Below are 13,031 nucleotides of genomic sequence, written 5' to 3' on the forward strand. Positions count from 1 at the left end.
ACACACACACACACACACACACACACACACACACGTCTTTGGTTATTCGGGTTGCTTCTAGGAAACACGAAACCAAAAACACCAGCCTGAAGATGACAAATGAGACTTCATCGAAACGTCGCCAAGACACTTCCAATTTGACGCGGGAGAAAATCCGAATAACCAAAGACCTACATACAAACACCCGCGAAACCTCAGAAAAAATATGATCCCTGGGTATAACCATACTCAAAATCAAATAAATAAACGTGAGCACCAGGAATACTATAAAATTTTAATAAAATTTAGTAAAACACCAATAAAATTTCAATAATATATATATATGTGTGTGTGTGTGTGTGTGTGTGTGTGTGTGTCTGTCTGTCTGTCTTTGGTTGTTTGGGTTTTCTCCCGCGTAAAACTGGAAGTGTCTTGGCGACGTTTTGACGAAGTCCCATTCGTCATCTTCAGGCTGGTGCTTTCAGCTTCGTCATCATCTTCAGGCTGGTGCTTTCAGCCATTTGACGAATGGGACTTCGTCGAAACGTCGCTAAGACACTTCCAATTTTACGCGGGAGAAAACCCGAACAACCAAAGATCTACATATAAACACCCGTGAAAACCTCAGAAAACATATATATATATAAAAAAATGGGCCAATGACGTGCTCAATGGGCGCAGAGGCAGGAGGCTGTATGACAGTGTTTCTCAACCTTGACAATTTTAAGGCATGTGGACTTCAACTCCCAGAATTCCACAGCCAGCATTGCTGGCTGTGGAATTCTGGGAGTTGAAGTCCACATGCCTTAAAATTGTCAAGGTTGAGAAACACTGCTGTATGAGCTACCTTCCCAATCTCCTGCTATTCTAACTCTGATGACGCCGGCAGTTTTTTTGCCGAACGAAAGCTTAGTAACTCTTCTTAACCACAGGCTTGTTTATATTAAACAGGCTGGTTTATTATATCCTGGTGTTCATTTTTTCTTTTATTTGTTAATATATATATATGCACTGAGAGGGAAAGAGCTTTGTGTAATTGCAACAAGGAAACAAACAAGCAAAAAATTGTGTTACCAGAAACCGCTCCTCCTTTTCCAACCATCTCTGGTCTTCCTCCATTTCCTGCTGCTGTCGTATCAATCTCTCTTCCATTAGATGTGCTGGTAGGACATGTCCCATTCCGCGCATATCCAAAGTGCCAGAATCCTACAAAGCAGAGTGGGTGAACAGAAAAGAGACAAGATAAAAGGTTAAACTTTCAGTGATATTAATTTTAACCTGATTGTCATCAATACAGACCTGGCTTTTCTTTTTCAAGCCAGAGTATATATACTTGTTCTCTGGGCTATGGGAAAAAAAATGCCGAAAACAATGTAGTACCAATGGCCTAATACGTTAGCTTTGGTGGTAAGACAGAACATAGAATACAGAATAAGAGTTGGAACAGATCTTGGAGGTCTTCTAGTCCAACCCCCTGCTCAAACACGAGGCCCTATATCACACCAGGCAAAGGGATGTTCAACCTCATTTTAAAAACCTCCAATGATGGAGCACCCACAATTTCTGGAGGCGAAGCTGTTCCACAGATAATTATGTTCTCCCTGGGAAGAAATTTCCCCTTAATTCTTGGTTGGATCTCCTTGATAAGTTTCCATCTATTATTTCTTCTCCTGCCCTCAGATGTTTTGGATAATAGGTCAACCTCCTCTTCTCTGTGACAATTCCTCAAATATTTGAAAACTGCTATCATGAAACCCCCTAGATCAGGGGTCTTCAACCTTGGCAACTTTACGACTTGTGGACTTCAACTTCCAGAATTCCTCAGCCAGCATGGCTGGCTGAGGAATTCTGGGAGTTGAAGTCCACAAGTCATAAAGTTGACAAGGTTGGAGGCCCTATTGACCTTCTCTTCAATAGACTAGACCAGTGGTTCTCAACCTTTTTAATGCCGCGACCCCCAACCGGTCGTAAGTCGAGGACTACTCAACCGGTCGTAAGTCGAGGACTACTCAACTGGTGCAGCACCGTTTGCAGAATGGGACTTTTGGCGGGCTCAGCAGGGCAGAGACAGCCTGGACAATTCCTATTGGCTTTTGAAAGCCAATAGAATTAGACTCTATTCAAGAGAGTCTATTCTATTGGCTTTCAAAAGCCAATAGAATAAAAGGGAGTAGCACAGCTAAGGAAAAGGGGAAAAAATGGCGGACTGCGTTGTTTGGCGACCCCCGTGAAATGGTCGTTCGACCCCAAATGGGGTCCCGACCCACAGGTTGAGAACCACTGGACTAGACATACCCAATTCCCACAACCGTTCTTCGTATGTTTTAGCCTCCCGTCCCCTAATCATCTTTATTGCTCTTCTCTGCACTCTTTCTAGAGTCTCAATATCCTTTTTGTATTGTGGCGACCAAAACTGGACGTGGTATTCCAAGTGTGGCCTAACCAGTGCCGTATAAAGCGGTGCTAGCTTTTTTTCAGAGTAAAACCAAACACCGCCACGAAACCAAAACTTATCTAACCTAATTCAATACTCACTTGAAGAGTTGTTAATGCCAAGAATTTAAAACAAAAGTCTGGGTAGCAGAAAAAGGCCCATCAGGCAGAAAATATGCTTCACAGAGAGAGGCACAAGTAAAAAAAAAGAGACTTTTAAGGTAACAAATGCTTGGAGATTTCATCTAACAGTGGACTTCTTTGTATCAGGAAAACCACAGGTGACTCAAGTAGCAATTAAGACAATGCTTGGCATTACGATCCCATGTTCCCAGGACTGGCGTCCCTTCATATCTTGACAATACGATTTCCAAAACTGCATGTTGAATGCTGAAAGCTCTAGCCTTAATGTATCTCAAAGTCATGAAGTTGTGAAGTTTGCTCCACCCAAGCCACACCGACACACACACACACACACACACACACACACACACACACACTCACTCTTATTGACTTTACTGAAAATTTTGTGGCACGCCAAACAAGCCTTCTTTCTCAGCAAGGAAGAATTCCCATATTAAACATGGACGATCAACAAAGGTTTCAAATGCTTTCTGCTGATCCGTCATTCCTCTATGAAGCACGCATGTCTCTAAGTCAGGGGTCGTCAAACTTGGCCCTTTTAATGACTTGTGGACTTCAACTCCCAGAATTCCTCAGCCAGGCACGCTGGCGGAGGAATTCTGGGAGTTGAAGTCCACAAGTCATAAAAGGGCCAAGTGTGACGACCCCTGTTTGTTCTGATACGCGTTGACTATGGGCTGGAGCAAATTAGGGACAACAAGGAACTATTCTGAATTTAGAGATGAAACAGATGAAAAATGTAGAAGCAGCGAACTTTCTCTTTCTCCCTCACCTGCCTATGAACACACAAAGCTCCCCATGTCTTTGCGCTGCAGAAAAGACGACGCCAGAAAGGTATACAAAAACTGTATGCTAAGATGGATGCCCCTCTACTCACATTTTGAGAAACATCTGTCATACTTTTTCTTTCAAATATTTTCCTTATTATAGCTCTCTGCTAAAAATGGCATTCAAGGAAGAAACCAATAAAATACAGATTTATTTATTTTTTTTAAAAAAACCTATCTGGTTTAATTATGTTTTACGATCTGGGTTACGGGATAGCCAAATTTAAATGCAAGGTTGGGGTTTCTTTTTTTGTACTTTGACACTTGCAAAAAGTACAAAAAAAGAAGTAATAAGAGTCATCTGACTAAACGTTTTGTCCCCAAGAAATATGTTTAAACCAGAGGTCTTCAAACAGCCAGCCCTGGCTGGCTGAGGAATTCTGGGATTTGAAGTCCACAAGTCTTAAAGTTGTCAAGTTTGAAGACCCCCTGGTTTAAATGCCAATCAGTGCCTGAATGAAGTTCTACTCTATTGGCAAACAACCAGAAATGGAGATAGACTGGTCTCCTTTGATGGCAGCCACAGGGGCAGGTAACTGGAAAGGACCGTAACAACCACGTCAATCTGCTTGAGATAATATTGTTTTGACATGGCCTCACCCCAATTTCTGCAAGGCTTTGCAAAGCATAACCAACTGCATCCAGGAACGATCCAATAGCTGAAGAAATTGCTATGACGCAAGAGTCACAGGCTGATTCCAAGTCAATAATATAGTGAGCCATTCCGGAACAGCTGAAGTTTCAAAATACATTGGAAACTATGCAGAGACAATCCAACAGGGAGGATAGTTCAGGGGGTTTTCCAACTTGGCCCTTTGATGACTTGTGGACTTCAACTCCCAGAATTCCTCAGCCAGGCACGCTGGCTGAGGAATTCTGGGAGTTGAAGTCCACAAGTTATAAAAGGGCCAAGTTTGAAGACCCCTGGGATAGTTAAACAAAAGCCTCATCATTGCCCGTTACAGGGTGGAATCAAAGCTGCTGGTTACCCAATCAGCCATCCATCACCTGCTTTCATAATCCACGCAAAGCTCTAACACAGTGGTTCTCAACCTTTTTAATGCCGCGACCCCCCAACCGGTCGTAAGTCGAGGACTACTCAATCGGTCGTAAGTCGAGGACTACTCAACTGGTGCAGCACCGTTTGCAGAATGGGACTTTTGGCGGGCTCAGCAGGGCAGAGACAACCTGGACAACTCCTATTGGCTTTTGAAAGCCAATAGAATTAGACGCTATTCAAGAGAGTCTATTCTATTGGCTTTCAAAAGCCAATAGAATAAAAGGGAGTAGCACAGCTAAGGGAAAGGGTAAAAAAATGGCGGACTGCATTGTTTGGCGACCTCCGTGAAATGGTCGTTCGACCCCAAATGGGGTCCGGACCCACAGGTTGAGAACCACTGGTCTAACACGCTTGTGATAAATCTCATCTATCCAAGTGTTGTCTCCGTACCTTCAGAGCAAGGATGGGCAACGATGGCCTCCTTGATGACCTGTGGACTTCAACTCCCAGAATTCCTGAGCCAGCCCTGAAGTCCACAGGGGCCATCGTTAGCCACCTCTGCCAACCTGTATGCTTACATCACTGCTACAGTAAAGCTTCTAGTGCAGGGGGTCTTCCAATTTGGCAACTTTAAGACTTGTGGACTTCAACTCCCAGAATTCCTCAGCCAGCCCTGGCTGGCTGGGGAATTCTGGGAGTTGAAGTCCACAAGTCTTAAAGTTGCCAAGTGGGAAGGCCCCTGTTCTAGTGAACTCTAGCTTCTGTTCAATCACACTACTTCCAAATTTGCCATCAACAGGATCCCACCCATTTCACTGCCACCAACATCATTTTAGCTTCAACATTTTTTGGCCCTGTGCAGTGGATTGATCTGGTCTTTGAATGTCAAGTAGACACGTCCATCGTAAGTGCTAATACAAAGCCATTCAGATCATCCAACCTTTGGGAGTTGAGCAACTTCATTGGTCTCATTGAACTTCTGCAAAAGATGTAAGCCACGCCAATTCTAGCAGAACTGTAAAAATTTCCTCCCATCTAGATTACAATAATCTACCTAACACAAAGAAGTGAACTAAAGCTACAGCCTGCCAAATAAGGCAATAAATATCAGTAACGACATACCCACACTTGCCACGGAAGTCATGAAATCTCAAGACTGTCTCAGAATTTTAAGTGGCTGAATCAAGAACCACAGGAATAACAGGAATAACAGTGTTGGAAGGGACCTTGGAGGTCATTTAGTCCAACCCCCCTGCTCAAGCAGGAGACCTTATACCATTTCTGACAAAGACCTTGCACCATTTCTTGAAAGGCTCCAGTGATGAAGCACCCACAACTTCGGAAGGCAAGCTGTTCCATTCGTTGTTAAATTATTCCTAAATAACTCTTTGGTATGGGCTAACTCAGTGATGGCGAACCTTTTAGAGGCCGAGTGCCCAAACTGCAACTCAAAACCCACTTATGCATCGTCGGGTGCCAGGTGGGTGTGGCCCATTGGGTGGGTGTGGCCTACTGAGTGGGCATGGCTGTAGTGGTACAGGTGGCCCAGCAGTTAGAGGGCAGTACTGCAGGCCACTTTAGCTGATTGTGTTCAGTAGGTCAGTGGTTCAAATCTCACCGGCTCAAGGTTGACTCAGCCTTCCATCCTTCCGGGGTAGGTAAAATGAGGACCCAGATTGTTGGGGGCAATGTAAATATATATATATATTGCTTACTGGTGTATACCGCTTAGAGAGTGCTTGCACTTAAAGTGATATATAAGTCTCATAAAATAAATAAATAAATAAACAAACAAACAAACAAACAAACAAACAGTAGACTGGGTGGGACTAAAAAGTTCAATCAATCAATTCCAACTTTGCAACATCTTTTTTTTTTCACGCGAGGTTGAAATTGACTGATTGAACCTTTTTTTTTTTTTTTTGCACATGGTGGCGGAGGTCTAAAGCGAAAAGGTTTTATAAAACCCAGCTGAAGGCCTAGGACTGGAGCGACGACGTGCGTGCCCACAGAGAGGGCTCTGAGTGCTGCCTCTGGCACGCGTGCCATAGGTTCGCCACCACTGGGCTAACTTGACAGTCCACATGAGTTCGCAGGAGATATCCATGAGCGGACAATCTAAAATTTATCAGAAAGATTAACTGACAAATCTAGGTTGCCTTTCAATTCCACCATAATAATTAAGGAATATGGGCATGGGGCTGCAGTAGTTAAAATGCAGTATTGCAGGCTAATTCTGCTGCCTGCTTGCTGCCTGCAATTTGGTAGTTCGATCCTCACTAGCTCAAAGTTGACTCAGTCTGTTATCCTTCAGAGGTCAGTAAAATGGGGTCCCAGATTGTTGGGGACAATATGCTGACTCTGTAAACTGTTTAAGAGAGGGCTGTAAAGCACTGTGAAGTGGTATATAAGTCTAAGTGCTATTGTTGGTGCTATAATATGTGCATCAGCACAGAGACACTTCAAATAAAAAGGGGGGGGGGAAGGTCTGTGAAGTAACTGGATGGAAATTACCTCCATGTTGGGTTGCCACATGGATATGTCTTGAGGCCGATGGTTCCAGGAATCTGTTTGATCCAACAGAGAAGCTTGTCCTGGATAAATGCTACCTGCCAGGGATGGAATTCCATGGGGACCGGGATAGCCTGAAACCTACCAAAAGATACAGAGAAATGCTTCAGGACACTATGAAGTCTTACACCAGAACTTCCCGTGCTGCAGGAATTTAAAATAAAATAAATGCAGTGGCAGGAGAGATATGGAAAAGTAATTGGGAGGGGGAAAAAATAATTGGCATTGTTGCTTGCAATCAAAATGTGACGTATGAGCTGCGAGTCCAGGAGGAGCTCCAAAGTATGAGCTAGCTCAATGTAGAGCAGGGGTCTTCAAACTTGGCCCTTTTGTGACTTGTGGACTTCAACTCATGCTGGCGGAGGAATTCTGAGAGTTGAAGTCCACAAGTCGTAAAAGGGCCAAGTTTGAAGACCCCTGGTGTAGAGCAAGACTGGAGACAGCATATCCCTACAGTCAGATGGCCTCTGACCTCATAACTACTTGCCGGAATAAATCCTATCCTAGCCAGACCCTGACAGCCTTCCCAAGCATTTCAACAGCAACTCAGTTGCATCAGCTGTTCAACTTGGGATTCAACTGGATAGCAAATGGATGGTGCCTAACCTCCTAAAGATAACATCACCCAGCAGTTTCATGTCATTGTTAAACTGGAATGGAGAGAGCACCGAACCATGAGGGACCGCATGATGGACGGCCATTGGATTCAATCTCTCTCCACCAGCGCTACAGACTGGAACTATCCCATTAAGTTGGGATAACTGCTGCAGAAGGGTCCCTTCCATTCCCAACCCCTAGTGCTGGCCCATAAAGGTATCTTGGTCATTGACCTCAAAAGCCACTGAGAGCTGAAGCAGTACCATGAAAGTGTCCCTCCCACTGAAAGCCACCCACAAGTATACTCCATGTAGTTTAACTGCCCTTGAAACCAGCCTAAAAAAGAGTCAAGGTCATCCACTTCCTTCTGGCCAGCTGTCATTGCAAGACTTACCACCTTCTCAACAAAAAAAGAAGGCTGAAGACTAGGTTATAAATGCTTCAAGTCAACTGGGTCACGTTGATTTCTTGACAGGAGGCATAGCAAGATCCACCAAGGCTGGAGGCGTCACCCTCTCACTCAAGAAAGCATTTCCCATGTTGTGTGATCCATCTTCCCGTCACCTGCCTAGAGGCTTTCACAAGCCTAGTATCATCAGAAACCCAGCCCTCTTCATCTGAACAAGCTCAAACTCATCCTAACCCGACCTCACGTGATGTAATCTCAGTCAGTTCCATAGAAACAGCCCACAACTCAGCCTACAGCCTACAGCCTACAACTCAGACAAGATCCTAGGGACTTTTTTCCACTTGATACTCCCTGAGTATGATTCACAGAGCATCAAACAAATGCTAGTTTAGCCCATTCTTGCCTAAAATGGTTTGAGTCACTTAAACAAACAAACAAAAAAACCAATTGCAGTTAAGAGTGGTGAAATATTAAAATGTTGCTCTTTTTACAGGTAGTTCTCCCGCAACAACCACAATGGTGACTCCGTGGCCAAGAGAGGTGGTCATTAAGTAAAACGTGTGAACATGCCAGGCTTATGACATCACCACAGTTGTTAAATGAGACATCGCCATTGAGTTTGCTTGTTGAACGCCAGCTGCGAATGAAATTAAATGACTGAAAGGATACTACAATAGTAGTAAATCTGACAGCCAGTCGTAAAGAGAGAGTCTCACTCAACCAGGTCATGATCGTCCTAAATGTGCTTTTTCCAAAAGGCAACTGGACTTTCCTGTTTTTTCCTTGAAAGCGTTTCACTTTAATAATAATAACAATAATAACAACAACAACAACAGACAAGCACCTGCAACATAACACTCCACACTTAACAATTGTCGATAAGAAAGACAAAAAAGTCTGGATAGTGGACATGGCAGTGCCTGGAGACAGCAGAATAGACGAGAAAGAACTGGAGAAGATAACAAAATACAAAGACCTACAAATAAAAATAGAAAGACTGTGGCAAAAGCAAGCAAGGGTAGTACCAATAGTCATAGGCTCCTTGGGTGCAATCCCAGAACAACTGGAGCACCATTTGAATACCATTGGCATTGATAAATTCGCTATTAGTCAATTGCAAAAGGCGGCCTTACTAGGAACTGCTTCCATCCTGCGACGATATCTGTAATACCATCAAACATCCACATCTGCCTATCCCAGGTCCTGGGTAAGGACTTGATAGGTAGACAAAATGCCAAATCCAGCCTGAATATCTGGCTGACTGTGCGATGATCCATAATAATAATAATAAATGTGCCACACTTACTATCAAACAAGGAAAAATAGTGAAAACTGAAGGAATCAAGATGCCCCACAAAATAACATTAAGAGTCTGGATGAGGAAGATTACTACAAATACTTGGGTATCCTTCAAACGGACAACATCAAGCACACTGAAGTCAAGAAAAAGATTAGAGGTGAATACATCAAGAGAGTGAAGAAGATCTTAAAAGTCCAAACTCAATGGAGGAAATACCATAAAGGCAATCAACACCTGGGCAACACCTAAGAGCAGGAAAATTGAAGAAAGAGATCGAGGGACTAATTCTGGCTGCACAAGACCAAGCCTTAAGGACAAATGCATATAAAGTCAAAATTGAGAAGACAGCAACAGACAGTAAGTGCCGCCTATGCAAAGAAGCTGAAGAAACAGTGGACCACCTGGTAAGCTGTTGCAAGAAGATTGCATTGCACAGACTGACTACAAGCAGCGGCATGACAAAGTAGCAACAATGGTGCATTGGAAGATCTGCAAAAAATATCATTTGCCTGTAAGCAAAAACTGGTGGGATCATAAAATAGAGAAAGTCATAGAAAAAGATAAAATTAAACTGCTCTGGGACTTCAGAATTCAAACAGACAAGCACCTGCAACATAACACCCCAGACTTAACAATTGTCGATAAGAAAGACAAAAAAGTCTGGATAGTGGACGTGGCAGTGCCTGGAGACAGCAGAATAGACGAGAAAGAACTGGAGAAGATAACAAAATACAAAGACCTACAAATAGAAATAGAAAGACTGTGGCAAAAGCAAGCAAGGGTAGTACCAATAGTCATAGGCTCCTTGGGTGCAATCCCAAAACAACTGGAGCACCACTTGAACACCATTGGCATTGACAAATTCGCTATTAGTCAATTGCAAAAGGCGGCCTTATTAGGAACTGCTTCCATCCTGCGACGATATCTGTAATACCATCAAACATCCACATCTGCCTATCCCAGGTCCTGGGTAAGGACTCAATAGGTAGACAAAATGCCAAATCCAGTCTGAACATCTGGCTGACTGTGCGATGATCCATAATACAGTAATAATAATAATAAAAAGTTGGAAGCGACCTTGGAGGCCATCTAGTCCAACCCCTGCTGAGGCAGGAAACCCTATACCATTTTAGTCAAATGGCTGTCCAGTCTCTTCTTAAAAACTTCCAGTGTTGGAGCACCCACTTCTGGAGGCAGGTTGTTCCACTGGTTAATTGTTCTAACTGTCAGGAAATTTCTCCTTAGTTCTAGGTTGCTTCTCTCCTTGATTAGTTTCCATCTGTTGCTTCTTGTCCTGCCTTCGGGGGCTTTGGAGAATAGCTTGACTCCCTCTTTTTTGTGGCAGTCCCTGAGATAGTGGAACTCTGCTATCATGTCCCCCCTTGTCCATCTCTTCATTAAGCTAGACACACCCAATTCCAGCAACCGTTCTTTATATGTTTTAGCCTCCAGACCTCTAATAATCTTTGTTGCTCTTCTCTGTACTCTTTCTAGAATTTCAACATCTTTTTTACATCGTGATGACCAAAACTGGATGCATTATTCCAAGTGTGGCCTTACCAAAGCATTATAAAGTGGTATTAACACTTCACGTGATCTTGATTCTATCCCTCGATTAATGCAGCCTAGCACTGTGTTGACTTCTCATCCATGAAGCTTTTTCAGCTTCTTCTAACCTGTACTGAAGAAGCTTCTTGGATGAGAAGTCCTAGAGGTATTTTTTCAGCATATCGTAACTTCAAATGGTCATTAACAGGACAATTATTTAGTGAGATAGCCTTGAGATAGCCTTGAACATGAACATTTACCCAACGTCAGTTGGAAAAGTTCTTTGTCTTCCACTACTGAAGTTCTGGGTATCTTCTCTGTCACTACACTCCATCTTATCTAAGACAGCCATGTTCCAAGAGGCAAAACCCTCAATACAACTGCCCATCAAAACCTTGGGGACTTCCCCAGGCCCCCTCAGAAACCATCAAGTGCCTTAGGTTGACTAAATCAGGTGTATACTCCCTATAAAAATTGGCACAAGCAATCAACTCCATAGGGAAGGGGTAGGCAACCTTGACTCTTTTATGACTCGTGGACTTGAACTCCCAGAATTCCTGAGCCAGCATCGCTGGCTTAGGAATTCTGAGAGTTGAAGTCCACGAGTCATAAAAGAGCCAAGGTTGCCTGCCCCTGATCTACGTCTATCTATCTATCTATCTATCTATCTATCTATCTATCTATCTATCTATCTATCTATCTATCTATCTATCATCTGTCTGTCTATCATCTAGGTCAGGGGTAGGCAACCTTGGCCCTTTTATGACTCGTGGACTTCAACTCCCAGAATTCCTGAGCCAGCATGAAGGAAATTTTGGCCCCTTCATGATTCGAGGACTTCAACTCCCAGAATTCCTGGGCCAGCATGGGGGGAACAATGGCCCTTTTATGACTCGTGGACTTCAACTCCCAGAATTCCTGAGCCGGCATGGCTCAGCTTGGAAACCTGTCCCTTTCCCCTCAGCATGGCTGGCTCAGGAATTCTGGGAGTTGAAGTCCACGAGTCATGAAAGAGCCAAGGTTGCCTGCCCCTGATCTACGTCTATCTATCTATCTATCTATCTATCTATCTATCTATCTATCTATCTATCTATCTATCTATCTATCTATCTATCTATCTATCATCTGTCTGTCTATCTATCATCTGTCTGTCTATCATCTAGGTCAGGGGTAGGCAACCTTGGCCCTTTTATGACTCGTGGACTTCAACTCCCAGAATTCCTGAGCCAGCATGAAGGAAATTTTGGCCCCTTCATGACTCGAGGACTTCAACTCCCAGAATTCCTGGGCCAGCATGGGGGGAACAATGGCCCTTTTATGACTCGTGGACTTCAACTCCCAGAATTCCTGAGCCGGCATGGCTCAGCTTGGAAACCTATCCCTTTCCCCTCAGCATGGCTGGCTCAGGAATTCTGGGAGTTGAAGTCCACGAGTCATAAAAGAGCCAAGGTTGCCTGCCCCTGATCTACGTCTATCTATCTATCTATCTATCTATCTATCTATCTATCTATCTATCTATCTATCTATCTATCTATCATCTGTCTGTCTATCATCTAGGTCAGGGGTAGGCAACCTTGGCCCTTTTATGACTCGTGGACTTCAACTCCCAGAATTCCTGAGCCAGCATGAAGGAAATTTTGGCCCCTTCATGACTCGAGGACTTCAACTCCCAGAATTCCTGGGCCAGCATGAAGGAAATTTTGGCCCCTTCATGACTCGAGGACTTCAACTCCCAGAATTCCTGGGCCAGCATGGGGGGAACAATGGCCCTTTTATGACTCGTGGACTTCAACTCCCAGAATTCCTGAGCCGGCATGGCTCAGCTTGGAAACCTGTCCCTTTCCCCTCAGCATGGCTGGCTCAGGAATTCTGGGAGTTGAAGTCCACGAGTCATGAAAGAGCCAAGGTTGCCTGCCCCTGATCTACGTCTATCTATCTATCTATCTATCTATCTATCTATCTATCTATCTATCTATCTATCTATCTATCTATCTATCTATCTGTCTGTCTATCATCTAGGTCAGGGGTAGGCAACCTTGGCCCTTTTATGACTCGTGGACTTCAACTCCCAGAATTCCTGAGCCAGCATGAAGGAAATTTTGGCCCCTTCATGACTCGAGGACTTCAACTCCCAGAATTCCTGGGCCAGCATGAAGGAAATTTTGGCCCCTTCATGACTCGAGGACTTCAACTCCCAGAATTCCTGGGCCAGCATGGGGGGAA

At 43.9% G+C, this 13,031-nt stretch overlaps 1 protein-coding gene across 17 annotated transcripts in view; it reads right to left on the reverse strand.

Annotated features, from left to right (window-relative positions):
* PTK2 (protein tyrosine kinase 2) overlaps nucleotides 1–13,031 on the reverse strand; it is a 259,759-nt gene that overhangs the window by 31,096 nt on the left and 215,632 nt on the right. For 15 of the 17 annotated variants that reach the window (XM_039334574.1, XM_039334565.1, XM_039334563.1 and 12 more), the window contains 2 exons: nucleotides 6,898–7,035; nucleotides 1,054–1,185 (listed from right to left, as the gene is read on the reverse strand). In XM_039334574.1, coding sequence (XP_039190508.1) covers nucleotides 1,054–1,185; nucleotides 6,898–7,035 — 270 coding nt within the window. The remainder of the gene's footprint in view (nucleotides 1–1,053; nucleotides 1,186–6,897; nucleotides 7,036–13,031) is intronic. The other 2 variants (XM_039334576.1, XM_039334577.1) reach the window with 1 other exon arrangement.

Source organism: Crotalus tigris, unplaced genomic scaffold (genome assembly GCF_016545835.1).
Source record: "Crotalus tigris isolate CLP2741 ecotype Arizona unplaced genomic scaffold, ASM1654583v1 scf7180000017631.5181431, whole genome shotgun sequence".
Lineage (NCBI taxonomy): Eukaryota > Metazoa > Chordata > Lepidosauria > Squamata > Viperidae > Crotalus > Crotalus tigris.